General features: G+C 32.4%; 1 protein-coding gene across 1 annotated transcript in view; it reads left to right on the top strand.

Annotated features, from left to right (window-relative positions):
- The window catches only part of CDH18 (cadherin 18), a 518,729-nt gene that overhangs the window by 156,752 nt on the left and 334,185 nt on the right, over nt 1–27,792 (top strand). The window contains exon 3 of the mRNA XM_051969876.1: nt 5,610–5,904. Within this exon, the coding sequence (XP_051825836.1) occupies nt 5,610–5,904 (295 nt within the window). The remainder of the gene's footprint in view (nt 1–5,609; nt 5,905–27,792) is intronic.

Raw genomic sequence — 27,792 nt, 5'->3', positions numbered from 1 at the left:
CATTTTTTTAAAACTTATTTTTGTATTTGTCCATTTGGATTTTTAAATGAGTTGTTTTGTTCTATAAATTTTTTTCCATTTCACAAATTCTGTTTCTTAAGGAGTTATTTTCTTTTTCTGTTTTACAAATTCTGTTTTTTCTGGGAGTTGTTTTCTTTTTTCATTTTATCAAATCTATCTTTTAATGAGTTATCTGCCTTTTCCAAACCCTCTTGCAAAGTTTCCATTTCCTTTCCCATTTTTCTACTAGAAAAAAAAAAGAGATCTACTAGATCTCTATTAAGATACTTTAAAATTTCTTCTAGGAAAGCCTTGTGTGATGGGGACCTGGTTATATCACATTCTGGGGCTTCAGCTGGAGACAATTTGCCTTTAGTCTGCTCAGGATTTGAAATCTGTTCTTCTCTTTCATCATAAAAGCTTTCTATCATCAGAGTTCTCTACTTTTTTTACTCTTTTTTTTTTTTTTAAGTTAAGGTCTGCTTTTAGGGCATGGGAGGTTTTCCAAGTTTCCCCTACAAGCAGTGGCTTCCTCTATCAGCAGCCCAGGCTACACTGGGCCAGTGCTGACTCATTCCTGGTATTGGATGTATGTGGCCAGATCCTGTGAGTTTCTGGCATTTTTAGTTCAGTATTGATCTTTTGTGTTTGTCTTATGTGGTGTTCTTCTTCTTTAAAATATAATGGTTCTCTTTGGGAGCAGGTTTCTTGAGGAGGTTTTCTGGAGGCAGCCTTAGTATCAGTTAAAAGTAATAATTACTCCAAAATGCAGCCAGCTGATAAAATGAAAACGTTTATTTTCTCCTTCCAAAATAGCCTGGTTAGTTTTTCTTAGAGGCCTATCTTTCTACTGGTTCCAAGAGCTCTTGCAGTTGTTCTTTGCCTCTGCTTTCTTCAGCCTCTAGCCAGCACAAAGGTGGAAGATGGAATGTATCTGAATCCACCTCCAAGAGTGGGCTTGTGGGCTTCCTCCCAGAATGCTCTTCTCTGACACCTGGCAATGTTCCGAAGTAACTAACTTGAAACTCTAAGAGCTTCTATATATATGATCTCCCAAAGGTTGACTCCTCCTCCGAGAGAGTGGGATTGTGGGATCTGAGAATAGGATTATGGGTTTCTGGCTTGTGAATCTCATACTGAATACTGACTTGTGAATCTCCCAAAAGTGTGAACTCCAATGAGTACTTAAATATTTCTTGCTTATATGAGCTCTCTAAAGGTGTGAACACAAGCATTGTATCAATTCCATTGAGTTAACACTAGGATTCTAACATCTACCTTGAGTTATCACCTTGTTTCAAGCTGAGTTAACACTATAATTCTAATAGTCTTGGATATTTTCTAACTTCTCTGCTACTCTACTGCCTTGTAACCAAGGCAGAGTGGCCAATACAGCTGTAGATTCCTCCCCATAGATTTTCTGCCCCATGGAGTGTGCACCACCCCATGGAGTCCACATTGCCTTGAGAATATGAGCTGTGGGAATATGAATACAAATACTCATCTTCTTATTCTTGGCTGCCTCCCTTTGGTTTCCAATTGAAACAGACCTTTTTTGGCAGTCTTTGAAATTCTTTTCTACTGGTAATTTCTTGCACTCCCAATATTATTGGTTTTGCTGGTCCAGAGCTAATTCAGAAGCTGGATTTGCTAATTAGTCTAAGGGTTATGGAGAAAGTCAGAAAGAAATGTATCTAGTCTCTGCCATCTTGGTTTTACCTCCAGAAGAGTTCTGTGTTTTTATGAACACCCTAACTGACCCTGTATTTTTTTAAGGAAATTCCAGTGGAAAATAACTTCTTGAAAATCCTACCAAGGTAGAAAGCCTTGTGAATACTGACTAGGTCACTAACTCTGAGCCACTATGTACATTAAGTACTATGATGATCAGAAACAGCAGATTAATCAAATAATTGTTTTACTCAAGGAACAGAAATACAAAATGATTTCAATTCTCTGTGGCTTGCTCTTCAACTTTTATAATAACTGTGGAAATAGACAGTATTACTTAGAACTTTTTAAAAATCTACCTATAGACTATTGGTGCTTCAAATGTGATATCTTTTTCCAGTGATTAAGGATTTAATACACTAATGCAGAAACTTAATCCATATACACAATCATGAGCAATCTCATTATCAAAGAAGCTGGAATGTTGAAAGAATAGGAAGATAAAGGAAGTGTAAGCCAGTAAAATGGGAGATGGTCTAGTCATGAAGTGACAAACAGCAAGGGAGAAACTTCTTGTTGTATTGGTGAGTCCAGTTTTCTGGCAGATATGAAGGCCTTCTAGAGGCATCCAACTTCTGTGGAATATTAATGGAAAGAGAAGGACATAAATCACACACCATGGATGGATGTCAAACTGCATTTTTGTAGGAAATGTTTATATCAAGGGAATACATATAAATGTTTTTTTTACGTTAACTCCGGAATTTACCTTAAAAATAACTTGAATTGATTTGTTCTTCTTGCTTTATCTATTTCTTCAAATAAATACAGATAACATCACTTTTCTTTTAAAATGCTATTTTTTGGTCTCTCCCTTCCTCCAATACTTAAATTTTTAGGAAAGGTTTTTTTGAGGATATGGATTAGTGAGAGATTATTTAAAGTATATTTTAAAAAATAACTATTTCTGATCAACTTTTTCATTTATAATTCTCTGAATCCATTAAAAAAAATTTATTCTACTTTACGACTGTTGATTTTCTCCTGTTCCTTATAAGCAGAGATATTGATAGGGTTGCTCACACTGCCTATTTAACCCTACTTCTGATTGATAGGTCAAATAATCTTCTGGCCACTCAAGTCAGAATTTGGAAATATTTCTTCTAAAGTTTAAATATCATGTTCTAAATTCTGAGTTGTTCAATGAAAAAGTTGACTTACAGAGAGTTTTTGAAAAATTGCTTACTCTCTTTTATTTTGGTGTTATCAGTCACCAAAAGAAAAGCAGCTACATAATCCAAAAACCACATTAAAGATGATATATTTTTTAAAAGTTCCTTTTATTTAATTTCCTTGGTTCCTTCTCATTTAAACAGTTACGATGCAGTGAATGTGTAAGACATTCGAAAATAGATTTTCAAGGTTTGTTAACATAATCTGGTTCATTTTCTCTATACTTTCAATAATATGGCAACCATTTACTTCCACTCAAGTAATAGCTACTTCACTAATTTACAACGAACATTTATCAGGCCTTGCAATTTGTTTATCCTAAAATGAGTTATTCCTGCCAGAATTTCATGAATATCGCAACTTGGTTTTATCATTCTGCTGGTGAAAATTGAAGAAAAAAATCTCAATTAAAGCTAATTTCTACTCCATAAAATTATTTATTTCTCATTTTCTGGTTTTTTTTTTCTCAAGTATCTTTTAAAATATATGAACTTCAGAATAAATTTTAAAAACTCTCTTTACCTAATGAGAAATTGATTTGGTATATTCATCATTTTAAAAAAATCAACATCTAGTGAATGGACATGTTTTTCTGCTTTTTCTGGAAAATAGTCTGTTCTCCCAGAATTTGAGGTGGGACAGAGAACTATCCTTTTGGTTTGTTCTGCTACTGAGCCAAGACAAAAGTTATCAATTGCTCTTCTGATGTGATTAAGACCCTCTTACTGGCTTTCCCAGACTCTGTCAGAACGGGACTGAAAACCCCTTTTGTCCCAGTGAGACTAACCTTTTTGAAGTTTTTCCAATCTATCTTGATGGAGAGTGATTTCATTCCATAATTCTCTGTACAGAGCTTGGTTTCATATGGTTTTTTGAGGGAAACTTGGAGAACTTGAGCAGCTTCCTGGCTTCACTCAGCCATCTTGACTGACAATGGTTTTTCAAGTAAACAAACTTTTATAATTGTAATCTTGCTAGAAACTTAAATATAAATATATACCATGGGCCAAAAAGACAAAAATAAAATGTGACATGTTAAAGTAAATCCATAAGTGAGAAAGATAAGGAAAGTTTGATAATGTTTTGATTCATTTAATCAATTTGTGTTCTTAGCCTCACATCAATTCAGTTGAAGCAGTCTGTATCTCTTCAGACACAATCAAATTATAAAATTGTTTTAAGTTTATCATTTATCCATTGGTATATACATGGATATTAATTTTAAAGACAGAAGGAATATTTGTTTGGAAGTGTTTTTTTTTTTTTAATCTCTCATTCTAGCACATCAGTGTGAAGAATTCCTAAATTGTAGAAATTAAAATTTCTAAACATAGGCAAATTATAAATTGTCTATTATTTATAGTCTTGAAAGGTTCCTTGGGACGCCATAATAAGCCGTGCCTTCTGATTTTTTTTTTTTTTTTACAATTAACATATATTTGAAATAGAAGCAATAGATAGAAGCAAGAAATAAAAGTCTTCCAAAATAAAAATAACGCATAAAGCATTTTTGAATGCTTCTTTCTGATCAGGAACAGAAATTAAATAATGCTAGAAATACAATGCAAGCAAAGAGAAAGATCAAAGAGTTTGTTTTCCAGTGGGAGAAAATGTCACATAAAATGGATCTTAAAAGTGGAGCAGCAGCATATGGGAAGGTCAAATAAAAAAAAAAAATACTCCCCAGAGACTTTCTTTTAGTAGTTTTTTTAGAATTCCAAGGATTACCCTGTATCTACTATAATATTCTGTCTTCCTAAGGCTATATACAAAAACACAAAACATTTCTAAAGAAAATATATTTTTAATTGAAAGTTGATCAATTTATTAGTTTAAATTCTGATTGCATCTTATCTTGCAGTTATCTAATGGAATGTCAGGACCATGAGAAGGAAAGGCCACTCTCCTGTACATTGATTAAGGTTGCATTTATTGCTGACTTGTGTTTGCCTTGAAAATCTGGCTAAGTCCCTTAGTAAAATATAGTCATCATAAGTAATGAATGAATATTCTGGTGCATCCTGCACCAGAAAGGCAGCTTTCATTTCAAAAGTCACATAACAAATCAGAATACTTTGTGCCTATGAAAATCCCTTAGAGTGTCTGTACCTGTTGAATGTGAATTCTGAACCTAAATTAACCTTATACTTGCTAAGAACATTATTGGAGAAAAACAGAACTTTTGCATCTATTGATAATAAGAGAAAAGTTTGTAGTTATTAAAGTTCTATTCTGTATTATGTTTTTCCTGATTGTAAGGTTGAAATAGTTTGGAGATATAGCAGAATTACAAAAATAGAGTATATTATGTCTCCAAGAAAAGAATGACATAGTGTAATACTAGCTCAATTGTGTGGGTTAGTTTCTGCTCCTGTAACTTTATATTGCAAGGATAGTTTTTTAAAAATAAATTAATAATAATATATTGATCTCATAAACATGTACTGAGTATAAAATTAGGTGACTGAATAATCTGTGAAATAAAAAATTTAAAGGGTCCATTCACTATTGAATTTCTTAAACAATAACTGAGTTTCTTGAAAAATCATAACACAAATAAGTTTTACCAAAGTCATGACACCATGGAAAATCAAAATTGAAGCATTTTCATAACAAAGTAACACAATTGTAATCTACATATAAATATTATAATATAACAATATAATGATATCAATACATATTAAATTGTATCCTATCTTTTGCAGCTACACTCCAATTCTGACAAAGGTGATGGCTCAGTCAAATATATCCTTACTGGAGAAGGAGCTGGCACAATATTTATCATTGATGACACCACAGGAGACATTCATTCAACCAAAAGTCTAGACCGAGAGCAGAAGACCCACTATGTCCTGCATGCACAAGCTATTGATAGATGGACAAACAAACCTCTTGAACCTGAATCTGAATTTATTATCAAAGTACAAGACATCAACGACAATGCACCCAAATTTACTGATGGACCATATATCGTAACTGTGCCAGAAATGTCTGATATGGGTAAGAAAAATAATTTTGTACTTCTTTATTAACACATCCAGTAAAACTTACTTAAGACCACAATTTTTTTTTTTTAATTGGAATATAGGGTTATAAGGAAACAATCATTTATGTTAGAAGTAAAAACTCAAATTCAATTTTAAAATGTACACTTGAATCTTTCTAAGAAGTATTATAAGCAAATAGCACATGAAGTGTACTGACAGGATACCTTCTAAATGAACTCCAGACTTTTCATGGGTAAATAGAAATTTTGTTGCAGAAAAATCATCTCAAATTTTGTATCACCTATATAGTTTTTGAACAGTGTGTTTTAAATAGTCTTTGAATGTGTGAATCTGTGTAAAATGTAGAGAACATAGTATAACAAGAAGAAAAATGTTTCCTTTTATTATTTTTAATAAGCTGATATTATATTTCCAGATAAAAAATGGAAATCTACCTAATTGAAACTTTCATCTTAAGCATTTATTATTTATGTTTTTATTTGAGTGGTAATAAAGTGATATTATAGTTTAAAATAAAAGTTTCTTGGGAGAAAGAGTAACTAAAGTTATATTGAAATGTTAGAATACTAGCAATATTCTACTAAAATACCATTTGAGCAAATCTAGCCCAGATTTTTTAGCCAAATGTAAAAGTCCATATTGATAATAATTCATATTTGCCTAGAAATTTAAGGTTTATCAAGTATTTTTTTTTACAATAACTATATGATTTAGACAATAGAAATTTTCACACTGCAAGCACTAAGAGGTTAGGTTTCTTGTCTGTGGTCTTGTGATTTTAGTATATGTTTGAGATGGGATTCATAAATACAAGTTCAAGCCTCTATTCATTGTACAAAGATAAATATATGTTTTTTTGTATGTGTTTGTTTTTCAATCAATTTCCAATTGTCTCTGACTCTTCATTACCCCATCTGGAGTTTTCTTGACCAAGAGACAGGAATGGTTTCTCATTTCATTCCAAATCATTTTATAGTTGCTAAAACTGAAGCAAACAAGGGTAAATGTCTTGTCCAAAGTCACAAAACTAGAGTCTGAAGCCAGATTTGAAATCAGGAAAATGAGCCTTTGTGATGCCAGACTTGGCAATTACTCCATCTAAAGGCCCATTATCTATGGAGGTGAACACCAAAAAGATCTATGGGTTAGCATAAACATCCCAGTCTTCACTGAAAATAATGAAGATGTATGGAGAAAAATAAGATATTATTCTAGTCCTAGAGGAAAATGACTAATAGTCTAGGAGCAAATCACTCAATCAATAGCTATTTATTATATCTTTACTATATACCAGGCACTATATATATATACTTTGGTATATAAAGACAAGGAATGAAATATTCCTTGTTGGCAAACAGCTTACTTTCTATGGGGATAGTATAGAAACGCATATAATCACAAGATGTTGGTATAAAGGGTCAACTCTAACAGCTGAAAAGATCTTAAAAAATCCAAAAAAAAAACCCAAACAAAAAACACTTTATATAGAAGAAAACACCAGGATTCAGGAATAGGAAGGTAAAATAGAGTCTTAACAAATGGAACATAAAATAGGTAACATAGAAACAGTGTAGCAGCAACTCCATACCTTGCCTTAAACCAAAACCACTCTGATTCTCATTGATTGTTCACTAATGTTTTCAGGTCAAACCCCATTTAGTCATTGTTGGAGTTTTGAATGACCCAGATTGAATGTAAATAGTAATCATTTCTGCTTTGGCCAGAGATCCTGAGGGTCTTTCTCTCCCATATTTATTTATTTAATTAGTTTTTCTTTTTTGGACTAGGTAAAAGAGGAGATTCTTTGCCTCAGTTACTACCTAGCTTTAATTACTGAACAGGTGCAGCCTCAATCAAACTGATTTCAAAAGATCAAGGTCGCCCTTTGCTTTCAGGACCATCTCCTGATCTATTCCTGGCCATTGGACTCAAAGTGTCTCTGGAGGGGAAAGTAAGGCAGATGACTTTGCATAGACTTTCCTCATTTAAATTCATTTTATTTGCATGTCATGGCATAATCACTGTAGTGTCATGGTCTTCCTGGAGACATGAAGGACAAAGAAGAAAAACCACCCTTATTTGTTTCTTTAAATACAGGAATTCTCATCCTAAATCAATGTCTTCATTCTTGAACAGTCAATTGTCCAACTGTAAGCAATTTGTCCTATTGAAGCAGATTGGGGTCCCTTTAAGAAACTATTTCTTTTTGATCTATGATCCCTTTCAGATTCTCAGCCCCTCCTGTGGGAAGGCATATCCTCCCCAGATCTTTCCATGATTCCAAAGCCTTTGATTCAATTAGAAAGCCTGGTCAAAAAGCACCCCTTTCAAGTGTTTCAATTCCAATAGGAGAGGCAGGCTATCCCAGCTCCCACCTGGTCTGATCAGCTAGGGCTGTTCCAACTCAACACCTGGTCTGATCTACTCCCATTGTCCCAGCCCCCACCAAGATATCCAATATAGTAGCTTCCCTCAACCAAGATCTTTGCAGATGGACTAAACAATTTGCTTGGACCATTATGCCCACTGAGAAAGCATTCTCAGTGGCAAAACTCCATTTCCCACTAGATCTGCCACTGCAGAAGTCAGTTTCTTAGTAAATTGATTTGTATACAACAATAAACTTTCATTTTGCAACTAATAATTCAGGAATGAGTGAATTTTTTCACTGTAAATCTGCAGCCGATTTAAAGGGGATTCTTAAGAACTCTTTTATTGCTATTAACCTCTTGACCACCAGGAAATGAGATCACTCAAACAGCATCACTATTAATTGATATTTATAGGTTCAATGATTAACCATCTTGTCAACTTTTGTTTGTTATTATAGTAAATGTAATCAAAGTAAAATAGGGCAAAATCCATGGCAAGTCTGATCTGATGATGAAATGTTTCATTGGTCTGTCAGAAGCAAAATAGCACACTGAACTTGGACTCATGTAATTTTATTTCAAATTTAGCTGATCTCTAATGCTTATTAACTAAATGATTAACACTGGACATTTTTTCTCTTGCAACCTCTGTTTCTTCATTTGTAAAAAGAGTTATAATAATAGCATCTACTTCCCAGGGTGATTGGGAGGATAAAATGAAATAATATTTTCAAAGCTTAAAACATTATATGAATGTTATGTATTATTACTTTAATTATATTTCCTTTGCAGATAAGTAGGATCAGTACCATAATCTAGATCAGACTTAAATAGACCCAACTTAGGGCTATTTAAAACCCTATCTAAACTTATAGGTGGGCTTTAAATAGCCTCCTTTATAAAGACTGTATGATCCAATGGGGCAGAGAGCCAAACAGATCATTAAGAGTAATTTCTTTAGAGCTGAACAGTCTAGGTTTCTCAATTTTTTACTTAATTTAACATGAATATATGTCAGATAAAGAGTTTAATAATGAATTTATATAATCATATTTCCTTTACTGTCAATGAATCATTCATATAGGAAATCCTTTTGCTTTCAAGCTGAACATAAAGATTTAAAGCCATATTTAGTTCTGACATTTTGTTGAACAGATCAATTTCTGTTTATAATTAAGTAATATTTTTTCAAAGATTTGCTTTGACAAGGTATTTACAGAATATTTGACAATATATATTTTTTCCAAAAGGTTATATCAGAGATTTTTCCTGTAATAGAAAAGTGAACTTTATTATGTTTCTCTTTAAAGCAATAAGTTTATTCATAAAATATAGTTTTAAAGTAATAAACAATTTACTTTGTTATGGTAACAAATGCGAATTCATTTATCTGTTTATTCTCTGCAGCCATATCTTTCCTGATATTAAATAATGGCTCTTTAGCTTAGAACCAAAATTATCTTTACCTAAGGTTTGAGTGTAAAGAATCATCAGGATTTTGATTATTTTCTTATCATTTTTAAAAGATCACTTTGTCTGTAGTTCTCAGGCTTAAATATAAAGCCTTTTAGATTTAAATTCCATTTGCTTACATAAAGCAAAGAATGGAACTAGTAATGATTCTATATTTCTTAACTTTTGTCTTATAATTCCCTTGCCTCCTTTAAGTGTCAGTTCACATTCCACTTTCTGTATGAGGCCTTTTTTGTTTTTCCCAGATGCTAATACATTCCCCTCTTGATTAAATTAAATCAATGACTAGCATTTACATAGCATTTACACTATGCTCCTCACTTTACAGACTTGATTTAATTTGATCCTCACAACAATTTTGGGAGGTGAATGCTTTTAGCACCCCCATTTTATAGCTTAGGTAACTAAATCAAACAAGTTAAGTGAGTTGCCTCCAGGGACACTTAGCCAAAGTTTTTGAGCCTGGATTTAAACTAAGGTCTTCTGGAATTTAGACTAAACATTCAATCCACTGAGCCACCAGCAGCCTAAATTAGCTTTTACAAATTTAACCAAAATTTATTAAGTCCCTACTATTTATCAGAAACTTTACAATTATTATTTCACCTTATTCTCCAGACATTCTTGGGAGTTAGGTGCAAAGTAAAGCAGATATAAGTCAAGTGACTTACAGGGTTACAGTATAGCTAGTAAATATTTGAGGAGACATTTGACACTACCTGTAACCTTCGTACCTCTAGTTTAGTCTTCCTTTCCTTCTTTCCTTCCTTCCTTCCTTCCTTTCTTCTTTCTTTCTTTCTTTCTTTCTTTCTTTCTTTCTTTCTTTCTTTCTTTCTTTCTTTCTTTCTTTCTTTCTTTCTTCCTTCTTTCCTTCCTTCCTTCCTTCCTTCCTTCTTTCTTTCTTTCTTTCCTTCCTTCCTTCCTTCTTTTCTTTCTTTCTCTCTTTCTTTCTTTCTTTCTTTCTTTCTTTTCTCTTTTTTCTTCTTTTCTATCTGCATACAAATAATGTAACTATACATATATTCATGTATATGCATATATATGTGTGTATGTATATATCTATGTCTATATCTATATATCTATTTCTATAAGAAATTTAATTCATAGACATTTATACCCCTCACAATGAAAAATTAAAATGTGAACTCTTTGAAGACTGGAGCTTTTTTAAAAAATCTTTTTTATTTTTATTTCCTTTGTATCTCTAGTACTTATCATGTCTAGCCTATAGAAAGCACAAAATAAAGGCTTATTAACTGACTGTTCAGTACAGAATGTTTATGATCTTTTAAGGTACATGATAGTAGAAAAGGAAAGCAAAAACAGAAAAGTGAATTTATTAAACATACTTTTTAAATATGTGATTATTTTTCATATATTTAATTGAGACAATTCCATTTCATATATCATCCATAGGAAATTGTTTAGTATTCTTATGGGGATTAAGTCAATTGAAATGAGAAAGAACATTAGTAATTTATTGTAATAGATCTTTAAAGTAGAATGAATAATAAAGAAAGATATACTATTCAAATTATTTCAGGGACTCCAAATTAGTATCTGGTAGAAGTCCTTTAGACTAAACTCCCAGGTCTGCCAAGTATACAGCTAAAAAGTGCAGCCTGAATCAGATTATAATACAATGGGAAGTATTTAACAAAATATAGAAAAATAAAAAAAAAAACCATAAATTATTATTACCTTAAAAAAAAATAAGTCAATATGTTAATACAGGAATCCAACTGTAAATTGCATTTGAAACCACTGCTTTAACCATATCTATAAGATGTGTAATAAGTGCCAAACTAATCGAAAATCTCTACCATTAATGTCAATGTGAAGTTTATAGATTCCTTTGGCAAGAGGCTTTTTTTTTTTTTTAATGAAATGACAGAGCAGCATTTGTTTGACTTAATAACTTAATCTTCCCTGGACAAAGAAGCTTGATCTGTATGACTTCTTTAAAATTAAGTTCTGGAGGCAGAGCCAAGATGATAGAGAAAAGGGAAGGTCTCCCTAAGCTCTCCACTGAACCTTTCCAAATTCCTCCATAGAATGCTTCAAAACAAGTTCTATAGTGACAGAACCACAAACGGACAGAATGAAACAATTTTCCAGTGAAAGATAACACAGAAATTCAGTAGGAATTGTTTATTGTATCATGGTAAAAGTGGAACACAGTACAGCACAGACTGCACCAATATAGAACAGACCCAGAAAACCAGGAGCAGGTCTTAGAAAAAACTGTCAGTTGCATTAGTGACAGTTTCTGGACCTCTCAGCACACAGATAGTAAGGAGATCTAGCAAGTGATCAGAAAGAGATTTTTAAAGATCTTTTATTGGTACCAGTTGCAGGATTCTGTTGCATTGTCTATACTTGGATCTAGTTCTCAGTTTTAATGCAAGAAAAAGCACCAGGACATCATAGTTTGTGATCACAGGGAATTTGGATTTCTGGTCACAGTTCCAAGGTAATAAAGAGCGATAGTGGTCACCCACAGGCTAAACCAATCTCTCCCTAAATCATACCATCTCAGAAGATCTGAAATCTTACAGGTACATAAATATTTCGAAAAATAGTTACACAAAACCCTGAAACTTGAGAAGAAGCCCTCTTCAATACAGAAGCAGAACCTCAATTTAATGTAGAGTTAAAAGACAAGCAGTAGGCTGGAAAAGAGCAAAACTGAATAGGAAAAGATTGTTACTATATAATTTTACAGTGATGATAGGGAAGATAAAAACACAAACTTCTAAGTCAAAACTCCTATATCCAAAGCCTTAAAGAAGAATATGATTCCTTAACAGTTAGAATTGTACAAATGCTAGCTAATGACTTTAAGATACATGAAGAAATAATTAAAAAATGAAAGAATGGGAAAAAGTAGAAGACCATATATAGATATATTTTTTGTAAAATAGCTCACCTGGAAAATAGATCTAGGAAAGAGGATTTAAGAATTGGACTGCTTGAAATCTATCATGATAAAAGAAAGGAAGAAAGAAAAGAAGAAAAAAAAAGAAAAAGAAAAAGAAAAAGGACATAGACATCATCTTTAAAAAACTTTCAAGAGAAACTCACCAAGCAGCAAAAATAAGCAATTCAAATATAATGTAACTACATTAAGGATAATACAAGATTTAACAGTTTCTAAATTAAAAAGATTGTAGGACTTAAAATATAATATGTTGAAGGGTATTCTGGAGGGCAACAGAGCAAGGATTAAAACTAAGATTCAACTACCCAGCAAAACTTGATATAATCCTTCAAAGGGAAAAATAAATATTCAATGAAGTAGAGGACTTTCAAGCTATCTTGATGAAAAGCCAGTGTTGAATAGAAACTTTGACTTTCAAAATACAAAATACAAATAAAATAAAATAAAATAAAAAGATAAACAGGCAAGAGAAATCATATGTAATTAAATAAGGTTAAACTGTTTACATTCCTATTGGAAAAATGATAATTGTCAAATACACTGGGAAAAGGGCAAAGGGAAACATAATGTGGAATAAATTATTGGATATAAAAGAGACCCCAAAGAGATTTTACACAGAGGGGAAGATGGGACAAAGATGGAGAGGGATACGGGAGAGAGCATGTGAACCTTATTCTCATTGGAATTAGCTCTAAGAGGGATTAACACAGAGAGTCATTTATTTTACTATACAGAAAAATAGGAAAGAAAGAAGATAAAATGAGAATGGAGGGGAATAAGATGGAAGTCTGATAGAAGGAAGGGCAGATTGGGGAATGTAAAAGTTAGAAGCGAAACCCTTTTTGATAATGGTCAGGGTAAAAGGAAAGTGAGTTTAGGATAAATGGGGAAAATAAAATGTAGAACAGATATATTTAGCAATCATTATTGGGGGAAATTTACAGCAAATTTCTCTGACAAAGACCTTATTTCTCAAAACAAAGTCAAATTGATCACAATAAAAGTCATTCTTAATTAATAAATGGTCAATGGACATGAACAGGAAGTTTTCAAAGTAATTAATTGATAGTCATAAAAGAATCCTCTAATTCACTACTGATGAAAGAAATAAAATTAAAACAATCGAGCTACTACCACACATGTATCAGATTAGCTAATATGACAGAAAAGAAAAATGACAATTATTTGAGAAGATGTGGGGAAAATTAAAATAACTAATGTATTGTTGATGAAGATGTATACTGATTCAACCATTATGGAGAAAAACTTTGAACTATGCCTAAGGACTATAAAAACTATTTGTACTGTTTCAACAAGCCATACCACTAACAGATCTGTATATAAAGGACATATTTTTAAAAAGGCAAAAGACCTATATGCACAAAAATATTTTTGCAACTAGTTTTAATGGCAACAAATAATTGGAAATTGAGAGGCTGCCATTAACTAGGGAATGGCTGGCCATATTATTTTATATATATGGTTATGATAAAATAATATTGTGCTATAAGAATTGATGAGCAGAATGCTCTCAGGAAAAAAAAAAAAAAACCTGGAAAGACTTACATGAATCTATACCAAGTGAAACGAACATAAACAGGAGCACATTGTAAACAGTAATTGCAATACTGTATAGTCATTGACTTTGAATAACAGCTATTCTTGACAATACAATGATCCAACACAATTCTAGAAGATTTATGTTGAAAAGTGCTATCCATCTCTGCAGAAAGAACTCATGGAACCTGAATGCAGGTCAAATATACTTTTTAAAATTTTTTTCTTACATTTTATCTCTATTTTCTTTCATGTAATGAGTTACATAGAAATGTATTTCACGCAACTACACATAGATAACATATGTCAAACTTCTTGCCTTCTCAATGGGGAAGGGGGAAACAGAGAAAATTTAGAATTAAAAATTAAAAAAAATAAATTTGTTCTATTAATTGGGGAAAATAAAATATTAAATTCAAAATAAAATAAGGTTTTATTTATGTTCTTTTAACATTTAATTTTTTAAATGATATCTAGTTTTATATCACTTTTATTTCAGAGTCTCTCTTCCCATCCCTATAGAGTTAACTATCCTTTTTGTGAGGTTTTAAAAGGTAAGAGAAAAATGAGGAAAATTAATGAATATATAAACTACATCTTCATTAAATGCAATGTCCCACCTATAATAACTTGTTTTTTAAATAAACAAAATATAAAAACAAGGAAGAGAAGTATATTTTCTTATTTTTAGGGGCTAAGTTTTATTATTACAATTATAAGATATTCAATAGTGTTCCATCTTTGTATTCTTCTGTCTTTAATCTTCATTGCTTCTTATGATACAGAAAGATTCCATGGCATTCATGTGGCACAGTTTGATTAGCTATCCCAAAATTGATGAGTTTCTCCTTTGTTTCCAGGTCTTTGTTACCACAAAAATGTTGCTATGAATATTTTATTGCATATGAGAATTTAAAAAAAATTATTAGGTTTAATTTAACTAAAGTTAATGATTATTATTTTAGGAAATTCATTTGAAAGAAATGACCCAAATACTGAATTTGAAATATAATCTCATCAATATGAGAATTCCCTCTATGGATTCAGATTGTAACCCATCTATGTCTGATCATGCTATATGATTTTGTCCATGTTCTTCTAAAAGTATATCTTAAGAGATTAAATCAACAAAATTCCTCACTTTCTATTGATAAAATATGATTGTCCATTGTTCTTTTCAAATCTTAAAAATAAAAAAAAAACTGTAGCATTCTATGACTTTTAGTGATACATTAGTAAAATGTTAATATTAAAATGATAGGTCCTTGCTTCATAAAAATATTTGGGTTAGTTTAAAATGTTTTTAATTTCCCATAGTCATTCCATCCAATTTTCCACCTCCTGTTTTTATACTAGTGTAGGAGAACAACAGTATTTTATCAGTCTTTGTCCTTGTTGACCTCTTTGCAATCTTTGAAAACACAGATTCTTTTCTTCTCTTAAAGGCTCTTTTTTTTTTCAAGGTTTTCTTGACACCAATTATTCCTGATTCTTTTTGCCAATCTGACCACACCTTGGTTCAGTCTTTGATGGATGTTTGCCACATCATACTGACTAACCATGAATATTTCACATAGATCATCCTTAGGCCCTGGTTTCTTTTGCTCTGTACTATTCTACTTGGTGATTTTAACAGTTACCATGTATTCCATTATAGTCTTTATGTTCATGATTCTTTAATCTACTCATCTAGCCCTAAACTCTTCAGTGATCTGAAGTTGTACATTTCCAACTGTTTATCGACCATTTCAAAGTGGATGTCTTGTAGACATCTTCAATTCAGTGTGTCCAAACTGAACTGCCCATAATCATTGCTGTCAAGCTTTCTTTTTTAATAACTGTGTAATATGCCTTCTTCTCTCCCTTGACACTGCCACTACATAGTACAGGCTCTCATCACCTCACATCTATATTATCAGTACAGCCAACTGTTTGGTCTCTTGGTCACAAGTCTTTCTGTACTCTACTGCATCCTCAACTTAGCTGTCAAAGTAATCTTCCTAAAGTGCATGTCTGATCAATCATGTCACTTCCTTAATCAATAAACCTGAGTGGCTTTGAATTATCACCAGGATCAAATAGAAAATCATTTATTTGGCTCATATTTGCTGTCTTCTTCCTTATTTTTGATCTCCTTACACCTTATACTACTTCCCCCCAAATATTCTATGATGTTTTGAAATTGCCTTTCTTGCTGTTTGTCAAACAAGATAGTCCATATCCATATATTAGACCTGTTTATTATTTCCTGGCTCATTCTGACTCTCTAACACTCAATTTTTACCCCACCGTTTTTAGAATCCTTTCTTTGATTATTCTTAATTCTATTTCTTTCCTTTTGTTGATTATTGTTATTTTATCCAAAATGTACTATTTACATATAATTGTTTGCATTTTTCTCTTTTATTAGATTGCAAGCTCCTTCAGAGCAGAGATTACCTTTGTATATTCAGCACTTAGCAGAGTGCCTAGTACTTCTAGAGACTTTATATATTTTTCTTATTGGCTATAGGTATAAATTCAACTTTATAATATAATCTTTAAACATTTTTCATGTACTTTATTTAATGCTACATAAATAATTCAAATTATTTTGAGTGAATATGAGTATCTCTTAGAAGACTCTAAATGCACGTGGATTGAATGTTTTGTTTTGTTGTCAATCCATGAGAAAATGTCAAATTTTTTGAGACATTACTCTACACACACACACACACACACACACACACACACACACATATATTCACATTGCTATTACATTCCTTCACTTGATAGAAGTAGAGCAGAGTGCTCAAATATGATTGGAAAGAGAATGTACATACATTAACATATATGTATAGTTATGTATATATGTGCATATATATTAATCATAAGATATCTGAGCCTTCAATTCTACTCTTCCCTTTCTCCAGCACAACTGTATTGAATTTTTCCATACTATTTTATTGAGGACATCATTAATTTCTTTAGTTACCATCCAAATTTTACTTGTATAGATCTAAATTTTAATTTGTATCCCATAAAAAGTCCTAGTAGCTACTAAAGATGAGAGTATTTCTTAAAATCCCTTATGTTGTGATCTAGTTCAGATGGATCTGAATCGGTCCCTGTTCGGGCGCCAAAATGTGGTGAGCTTTTTCTTCTCAAGACACAGCCAGGTGATAAAAGTTCAGATCTTTTATTATCTCCAATATAGCCCAGTTAGCTTAGAGGCCTATCTCTCTGCTTGGTTCCAAGAGCTCTTGCCACTTTGTCCTTTGCTTCTGCCTCTGCTTTCTTCAGCCTCCAGAGCCAGCACCGCTCTTCATGTCATTCCAGTGAAATCTCGACTTGTAGCTTCTTCCTCTGAAGAACTTCTTCCACTGGCCCATTGGCCTATTTATGCTCCTTCCAGAGAGAGGGATTATGGGTTTTCTCCCATAGTGCTCTCTCGCCCAAAGAGCTTCAAGGGAGGTATGAACTCATTGAACTCCAATGAGTAAAGGTGTGAACACAAGCCTTGTATTAATTAGTTCTACTTAGTACCTTGTTTCAGGTTCTGCCCAAAACATCTTCTTGTAAGATTAGATCAACTCTAATTAGTGAGCAGTTAGTAAGGATTTCAACACCCTTATTACATAATTTTACTAATTCTCTTTTGTTACTTGGTTGAAAATAAAATTCACTATTACTTATATCTCAAATGAAACATTGTTCTATAAACAAAGCTCCCAGATAATTCTATTTCATCTTGTTTCAACAGGCACTATTAAGAATGTCATATCTACATTGTTCTTACCTGCTTTTATTATTAAAAATGGATAAATATCTGAAATGTCTCTGAATAAATATTGATAGATTTACATAATATTTATATAAAAAGAAAAAATAAAAACATTATTGGAGAGTTTCTGGGAAGATTTATGTAAACATATATATATAGTGTATCTATTTCTGTATTTGTATTTCTATTTATATCTAACATCTGTCTATCTACTCCCTCACTATCTATCTATCTATCTATCTGTCTATAATACCCAATTGTTAGGTATGAATTGTTCCAAATGTTCTGGAAAAATGTATGGAATTATGTAAAAAAGTCACAAAACTATTTAATTTTTACTTTGCCATCACACAACTGAGAATAAACTCCATTAAGGAAGTGTGGCTAATAAAATATTAAGAGCAGCATTTTCCTTGGTAATAGACAAACAAACAAACAAAAAAACACAACCAAGGAGGAAAAAAGTAAAGGGGGAGAGAGAGGGAGGAAAAAAAAAAGGGAGGGAAGGAAGAAGGCAGGAAAGCAAGAAGGAAGGAAAGCAGGAAGGCAGAAAGGAAGGAAGGAAAGAGGAGGAAAGAGGAAGAAGTGAAAGGAAGGAAGGAAAGAAGAAAGGCAGGCAAGCAGACAGGAAGGGAAGGAGGCAAGAAGGAAGGAAGGAAGGAAGGGAAGGGAGAGAGGGAAGAAGAAAGAAGCAAGGGAGAGAGGAAAGAAAAGAAGAAGATAAATTATTGTTAAGATAATTTATTTGTCCACAATGATACAGCAAGTATTTGAGGCTGCATATGAATTCAAGTCTTCTTGACTCCAGGCTCAGTGCTTTATCTTTTGTGCCATCAAACTGCAACTTATCATGTTAGAGAAACAATAGAACTTAGTAGACAGAGTAGGCTTTGAAAATATGAATACTTGAGTGCCAGTCTTAACTTTTACTTATCATCATTGTGTGACCCTGGACCACTACCATAATTTAAGTAATTTTTTTAAAGATTATAAATTGCAGAAAATGTGTAGACCTCTATTAGTAGGAGTTTCTTTAAATGAGACTTTCCTAAACCAGTGAAATATCAGGTCACTTTCTTTAACATTTATATAAATAAAAACCATATGAATATTCTGCTGAATTTAGAGTGTTTACAAAGACCTATCTTGGTTCCAGAATATATAAACACATTTCCCTTCACTTGGTATAGTAGTAGGGGATCATTCTTGCAGGTTATTATATAAGCTATAAGATGTGATCATTTTGTCAGTTGGGATATGCTTAACCCTTTTTTCATTACATGGTAGGATCTTAAATGGGAGAGGGAGTGGAATTTTTAAATGATGGTTCTATAATAGCATGATAACAGTAAAACTTAGAAAAAACTAAAAATAAAATAGAAAATAGAGACTGACAATGACATAGCATATATTTTAGAATTTAACAGGTCTGTTGTTTTTAAATTAGTATAGTCATCAATTTTCCTTCCTAAATATAGGTTTGGTATTTAGTCTACATTGCCCCAAGACTTGGTGACTTCTGATAGGAACCACATTGCAGTTTTCTCTCTTCTATCCATGAAAAGAGAAGCTAGAAACACACACTGTTTTTAAAATATTATTTTTAAATCATAGGATATAATCTTTTTTTTATTTTTTATTTTTTTAATAACTTTTTATTGATAGAACTCATGCCAGGGTAATTTTTTACAACATTATCCCTTGCATTCACTTCTGTTCCGATTTTTCCCCTCCCTCCCTCCACCCCCTCCCCCAGATGGCAAGCAATCCTTTACATGTTGAATAGGTTACAGTATATCCTGGATACAATATACGTGTGCAGAACCGAACAGTTTTCTTGTTGCACAGGGAGAATTGAATTCAGAAGGTATAAATAATCCAGGAAGAAAAACAAAAATGCAAGCAGTTTATATTCATCTCCCAGTGTTCTTTCTTTGGGTGTAGCTGCTTCTGCCCATCTTTGATCAATTGAAACTGAATTTTCTCTCTTTATTGAAGAGATCCACTTCCATCAGAATACATCCTCAAACAGTATCATTGTTGAGGTACATAATGATCTCCTGGTTCTGCTCATTTCACTTAGCATCAGTTCATGTAAGTCTCACCAGTCCTCTCTGTATTCATCCTGCTGGTCATTCCTTACAGAACAATAATATTCCATAACATTCATATACCACAATTTACTCAACCATTCTCCAATTGATGGGCATCCATTCATTTTCCAGCTTCTAGCCACTACAAACAGGGCTGCCAACAAACATTTTGGCACATACAGGTCCCTTCTTTAGTAGAAACACTGCTGGGTCAAAGGGTATGCACAGTTTGATAACTTTTTGAGCATAGTCATAGGATATAATCTAGTTCTGCTTTGATTTTCTCATGGGCTTTCCATGTATCCTTTTTTCCTGGAAAACTACCATATGAAGATATATGATAACTAAGCTTTCTTATTATTATTTCAATTTAAGTAATGATAGCATAATATACAAAATATAATATTAATGGCCTACTAGTTCCAAAGCACTTATGCTCTCCAAAGGAGTAAATAATTTATTTTTTCATATATAGTTCGTATATATTTACGAATGTGGAACTGAATAGAAGTTTAAAAGAAATTTTATTGCAGGATAAAGTGAGTCAAGAACATTGTTTACTTGAATAAATACAATTAATTCTTTTAGCTTAATTTATTAAAATATTTGAGATTTTTATCTAAAAAGCTACTCCAAAACAGAAATTGGTTTATTTGTGTCAGCTGCTTCTTCCATTTATCATAATTCCATAATAGTTTTTTTTTAAATCCTTCTCTTCTATAGCAAATATTATTTTCTATACTTTTCATTCACTATCTAAGCCTAGGAGAGATTATGTAATAATATATCTGCCCTCTTGAATTAAGCTTATTGTCCACAGTATGGAGGTGATGGATAATTTTCAGACCTCTTATTATTTTAAATCAATTTTGTTATCTAAAATTTTAAGTAGAAATTCAATAAGTCATTTGACCTCCTGTCTTTTATTTCTTATTCTTTGACATAATTCAACTACTTAAGGTGCTTATAAGACTAAATAACTTTTCTTCCTTTTTATCATCATAGATGACATCCAATTGAATTGTCTAATTGTACTTAATATACAAATCTCAGACAAATTCCTTTAAGGACATGATTTCTTTCTGTCATCCTAAATTCACTCACCAACATTAAATTTACTTATCACATTTTTAAAAAAATGATACCTAGATAGGTTTTTTAGTGTGTGAAGTACAATATAAAGAAATGATAGGAAGGTAACTAGCAATAAATGTGGGAAGATTCAAATGTCTTGTATATTTTGTAAATATTTTTAGTAGAAGATTGATATGGTCAGATCTATGTTTTTAAGAATATACATTTGACAGTTAGTGAGAGGATGGACTAACTAAGGAAGAATCTCAAAGTAAGACAATCAAGACCAATGTGTAAGTCCAATAGATAGTTGATGAACTTTTGAACAAAATAGAAAAACGATGTATGTGAGATATTGATGTGATCATAAATTAATAAGATTTGTCAACTGACAAGATATTGGAAATTAGGCAAAGAATATAGTTAGACTTAAATTTTCTAAGCTAGAATATGCATAGATATTAGAGGAACAAAAAAACAACAGCAAGATTCTTAGAACTCTCTATCCCACTTTTGCCACCATTACAAATACAGAAAAGATGGCTTCACAGAATAGAAGCTTGTTGGAATCCTTACTAACTGCTAAGTAATTAGAGTTGATCTAATCTTACAAGAAGTTGTTTTGGCCAGAACCTGAAACAAGGTACTAAGTAGAACTAATCAAGACAAGGCTTGTGTTCCCACCTTTACTCATTGGACTCCACAAGTATGCTAGCTTCACAAAGTACACTTTCTAACTTCAAGAGAGTTCACACCTCCCTTAAAGTCATTGGGCCAGAGAGCACTATGGGAGAAAACCCATAATCCCATTCTCTCAGAAGAGGCAGATAAAAAGCCAGCGATGAAGGATCTATGGCAGAATACATTTTTTCCTCTTGGCTGGCTGATCGTGCTAGACTCGAGAGAAACGACTCTGCTGCAGAGAACACTTTTGACGGACTTCAGTGGAGCTACGCCAGAAGCCCTCTCTCCGCGGCAAATTGGTGCCTGGGCCCCCCAGAAGGAGATAAGAGAGATCTTCCATCTCTGTTGGAGGCAGAAGAAGGCAGAGGCAGAGGCTGAAGGACAGAACCTTTGGATTTGGAGACATCCGAAGGGCTCTAAGCCTCTAAACCGGCTGTCCTCTGAGAACAAACTCCAACATTTGAACTCTAACAGAAGCTAATTTTATAACTTTTTTTGTGGATGGGAGGAGGTTCATGGTTTGACATAGACAAATAATTCATGACATGGTTGTAAAGTAGCTATTGATGTGCCTTTTTATTACTATGATTAATTTAATTCAATTCCATTCCTAGAACCATTACTGAAACCTATCCCAGCCTGGAAGAAACTGCCAGTGCTTATTCTCTACTGGCATAGACTCCATAATGATTTTTTTTTTAAAAGACAAAGAATAAAGGAAAAGCAATGAAGCATCTAAAAATAGAGAGTTGAAGGAAGTTCTAAAGGGAACACAGAGAAGAAGCACAATGTTACAGCTAGTGTGTTAAATTTAATTTATATAAAAGGTTAATAGTTTTTGCATAAAATCATTTTTCTGTTCTTTATACATGGATTTATATGTTTTATTGTTTTTTGTCAAATTTACTATAAATGTAAATTTTAAAAATTACACACGCACATATGTATTCCTAAGTGATCTATTTATTGTAGTATGCTACTACCACTGAATTCTGGGTCCAGCTCATTTCATATCTTTCTATTAAACCCATCTATCTATCTATCTTACTAGTAATAGAGATTATATCTATGGTGTATATATGTGTGTATCTTTGGGTTTGTGACTTTCAGTGAGTTCTCCAAGATCACACAGGAAATACTTGAATATTTGCCATTCTGATTCTAAGGCTAATCTTCTAAAGTCTAGACTAATTATTTTATTTCTCATTTTACATGTATATATATTTGTGCACATACACACACACACACACACACATACACACACACACACACACACACACACACACACACACACACATATATACACACACACGGAAGAGAGAGAGAATCACTAACTTGAAAGTCTGTCTGACCAGGTATTTGCTAGCCTAACAATGGAATGTGGATGTGTGTATATAAACATTTTGATACTTAAAATCTTAGAGAAGTCCTTGGGGCACATATCAAGTGATTTGCCCATAACTATATGTCTAGCATGGGTCACCTGCAAGACTTAAGATCACAACTCCCTGACTCTATTTTTATTTCCTCTACATATTATGGTCCACTGCCTCTCAAATTTTATTTACTTAAATGTACATTCTTCAAGTGTGATAGATGTACATATGTATTGTCCCTGCAAAGTTGAATAGATTCCTCAAAAAATTAATAAGAAAAACTTACTTGTGATGCTTATTGTTAAAATTGGGCACTATACAGATTGTATTTTTCTTGAGAAATTGCAAATGTTGAAAAATCCAGACTTGTGATTAATTCATTTTAGGAGATTTGGTAAGAAAACTCATTTTACCTAGATAAAGCAACAACTCTTCTATAATATAGAATCTTGAAGAGTTGTAAGCACTTAATGATTAAGTGACATATTCAGGGTCATATAGTCAAATAAGAGGTTTAGGATTTGAACCTGACTTAGATTACCTTCAAATCAATTATCTATCATTCCATATTTAATATAAAAAGAATACTTCAGATCTATGTGTATGATATATTATGTGAAGCAATATAATCCTATCTCAAAGTCTGAAAATCCCTGTTCTATAGTAACATTTCTGCCTGCAGGACAGAACAGTGGAAAGAAGAAAATAATTGATTTGGAGTAACAAGTTATAAAAATAAAATTTGAGATTTGATATTTATGTAACTTTGCCAAATCATTTCATCTCCCTAAGTGCTAGTCTTTCTTATGATCATCTGAAAATGGCACTGAATTTATATAAACCATGGATTTAAGTCATTCCTTAATCTCAGTACTGACACCTTATCTGTCAGCCAACAGGGTCATAAGGAAGATGACCCAGTACATAAAGAATAGACCGAGATGCCTAGGATCAGAACAGGCCATCTAGGGACAATCCAATAACAAGCAAAATAGCTTTTGAAGATAGGTACATGCTAATTCAACAAATTTTAAGTATAAGTGACAAGTGAAGATAATCAGTATTAGTTAAAATATAGCAATTAAAGTGTATAGCATATTTAAGAAAAAAGTTTGTTAATTTTATATAGGATGGACCAGGTAGGAACACTATGAGTTATGGGAATCACATGCGATAATGGTTTTATATTGGGTATATGCAAGAAATAAAGTGCTATTATCTTTGATAACCTATTTCAAAACAAGATAAAGGTTATAATTCAGAATAATCTGACTTTTGTTTGACTATCATTTTCCAAACTATAGTTGTGTAATAACTGACTAGATTTAATGAATATAAATAAACCAAATGGAAAGCTGTACTTATGTACTTTTAAATTTAAACAACTTACAAATTATATAAATGTTAAACTATACATGCTCCCCCCACCCCATCATTCTTGGAGTGTTGATAAGTGAAGAAAAAGCTCACATGTTGCATCTTGATACTTTACAATCAAATACAAGTCTAGAGGATAGATAGGTGGACTTGCAGTCAAAAATCTTAGTTCCCAGCAAGAATGGGTGAAGATCAACTAGGAAAGACTTCTCAGTAGTTCAACGATCAAAAGTAATCCAATAGACTTTGGACAGAAAATGCCATCTGCATCCAGAAAAAGAACTAAGCAAACTGAATGTAAATCAACACATGCTGTGTTTATTTCTTTTTTCTGTTTTTTTTTTAAATTTCTCCCATGGTTTTTCCCTTTTTCTCTCCCAACATGATTAAAAAAGTAATGTGTATTAAAAATAAATAAATTTACTAAAGACAAAAAAAAACTTAGTTCAATGTATAATGATCAACTATGAACGACTTGGCTCTTCTCAGTGGTTCAGTTATCCAAGGTAATACCAATAGACTTTGGATAGAAAATGTCATCTGCATCCAGAAAAAGAATTATGTATATCGAATATAAAAGAAGACCTGAGTCCAAATTCTTCCTCAGACAATTATTAATTGTGTGAACTTGGGAAAGTCATTTAAACTGTTTCTAAATCAGTTTTCTCTTCTATAAAGTGGGCTAAATGATAACACCTACCTCCCAAGGTTGATGTGAGGTAAAATGAGATATTTGTAAGGTACTTTGAAAACTTCAAAGAAATATGTAAAGTCCACCTATTTATTTTTATTTTCCAGTGCCATAAAACCAAAGAGAGTCATTTCAGTTTAATTTTCAAAACACTAGCATTGAGTTTTACCAGACTTTTTATAAGTCTATAAAACAAACTATTTGGGTTTAGTTGAGAAATAAAAAAACTCACCTATGATAAAATTCTATAATTAGAAAGTTGTTCATAGTAGTCAAACTAGGCTAAGCTTTAAACATGATGTGTTATGTATGAAATAGTGATAACTGAGGTGAGATGATATATCTAGTATTACAGCTGAATTAATATTATGTAGCACTGAGTTAAACATAGTGTAGTATTGAGAAAAAAACATAGCAATATGCCATGTATGTGTAATCTTATAGCTTGTGATTCTTAAAAAAATTGTTGTGAATTTCACAGACAGATATAGTTTCGGTTTGCTCCATCTTCTTTGGCCTATCTTCTATAATAATGATACTTTACATTTTTCAAGTTAATAGTGTTGTACAAACATAATCTCATTACAACATTAAGACTCAAAAAATTGACCTAATTTATGTTGTGAGGATATACATACTAAACCATTGATATGTATTATTTTTGTTTGAGTATTATGACTATCAGGTTTTTTTTAAGTATATAAACACATGTACACAACAAACATGGAGCTGGATGGGTATGGTGGCACTACCTGTAATTCCTGTTATTTGAGAATTTTAGGCTGGTGAATCACTTGGGTTTGGGATTAAATTGCAGTGTGCTAAATCAATTAGGTATCTACAGCAAATCTGGCACTGATATTACTAAGTCCCCTAAGAGTTTGGAATATCAGGCTGCTCAAATATATATAGTTGGAAAATGGTAGAGGTAAAATTTACAATGCCAGTTAGAACTGAGATCAGACTAATGGATGGGCTACCACACTTACAACATGAATAAGAGAGGGAGAGAGTTAAAAAAGAAAAGAGAAAAAAAAAAAACATAGGGGAGGAGAGGAAAGGGCAAGAGAGAAAAGGAGAGGAGACAGGAGAAAAGGAAAAAAATGAAATTACTGTCAGTATAATGAATCTAAAAAAAATGTAATATTATTGCATTATTATATTATATATTATTATATTATATAAAATATTGTTTATATTATATTATTATATTATATAACAATGTTTATATTTATTTATAAAGAAATTATTTTAAATCATGATGGAACTATGGAAAGATGGCAGAAAATTCTAAGCTATCCAGATTTCCCACATAAACAAAACAAAATTGAGTCTCAAGGATAATTTAGACTATGAAAAACAAGTAAGACTTGGGGCAAGACAAAGAATCCTTCTGTGAAAACCAGAGAAGACCAGAAAAAAGACCCCAGGCTGGAGGATTAACTGGTATGAAGTATAAACACTTCCAACCTAGCTTTCCTGAAAAGTCCATCAGGGAACCCTGGGGCTACCTGGATTCCAAGGAAGCCTCACTCTAAACCACAAGACCATTTTACTTATCAGAAAATATGGGGAGACTGGTGTCTGAGCCCATCTATAATACTGATTTGCCACCCTGGGTAATACGTAGCACAGCCAGTGAGTGCAGAAGCTCTGGGGCAGGGATGCTGCTGGCTGGCTGGTTGCTGGCACTTGCAGGAGGCTGGAATTCTTGCTTTTGAGATCAAAGTCAAAGGGTTAAATTGAAATGATACCAAATAGTATTATATTACATAATGGAGTCCCATACTAATACCAGAGGTGATTATACTATTAAGGTATTATTTTAAAATACATTATCAGGAAAAGGAGAAAGAATCCAACCAGAGAAAGTTACTATAAAAATAAGGAAGACCACAGTTCACTTTCAGAGGAGGAGAGTGAATTAAAATCAAACAAATAAACAACAAAACAAGCAACAAAACCTGCTCCAAAAGGTTTTGCTGTTTCTTTTGTTGTTTATTTGTTTGAAAAGAATTTATATGACTCAAAAAAGACTTTAAAAATCAAATTATATAGACTAAGGAAAAAATAAAATTAAAAAAATGAACAATTCAAGGAAAACAAGAAAATTATGAAAGTCAACCAACTAGAAAAGGCTATCAAAATTTTTAAAGTAGAAAAATACTCTTTAAAATTAATATTAGCATCAGCCCTGAAGTCAATAGTATGGTGTTTTTCTTCTTTAAAATATAAAGGTTCTCTCTGAGCAGGTTTCTTGGGGAGGTTTTCTGGAGGCAGCCTTAGTTTCAGTTAAAAGTAAAAATTACTCCAAATGCAGCCAGATGTTAAAAGTTCAGATCTTTTATTGCTTCCTCCAAAATAGCCCGGTTAGTTTTTCTTAGAGGCCTATCTTTCTGCTTGGTTCCAAGAGCTCTTGCAGTTGTCCTTTGCCTCTGCTTTCTTCAGCCTCCAGCCAGCACAAAGGTGGAAGATGGAA

The sequence above is a fragment of the Antechinus flavipes genome, chromosome 1 (assembly GCF_016432865.1).
Source record: "Antechinus flavipes isolate AdamAnt ecotype Samford, QLD, Australia chromosome 1, AdamAnt_v2, whole genome shotgun sequence".
Taxonomy (NCBI): domain Eukaryota; kingdom Metazoa; phylum Chordata; class Mammalia; order Dasyuromorphia; family Dasyuridae; genus Antechinus; species Antechinus flavipes.
Note: the sequence above shows the minus strand (reverse complement) of the source record. Positions and strands in the feature narration are given on the sequence as shown.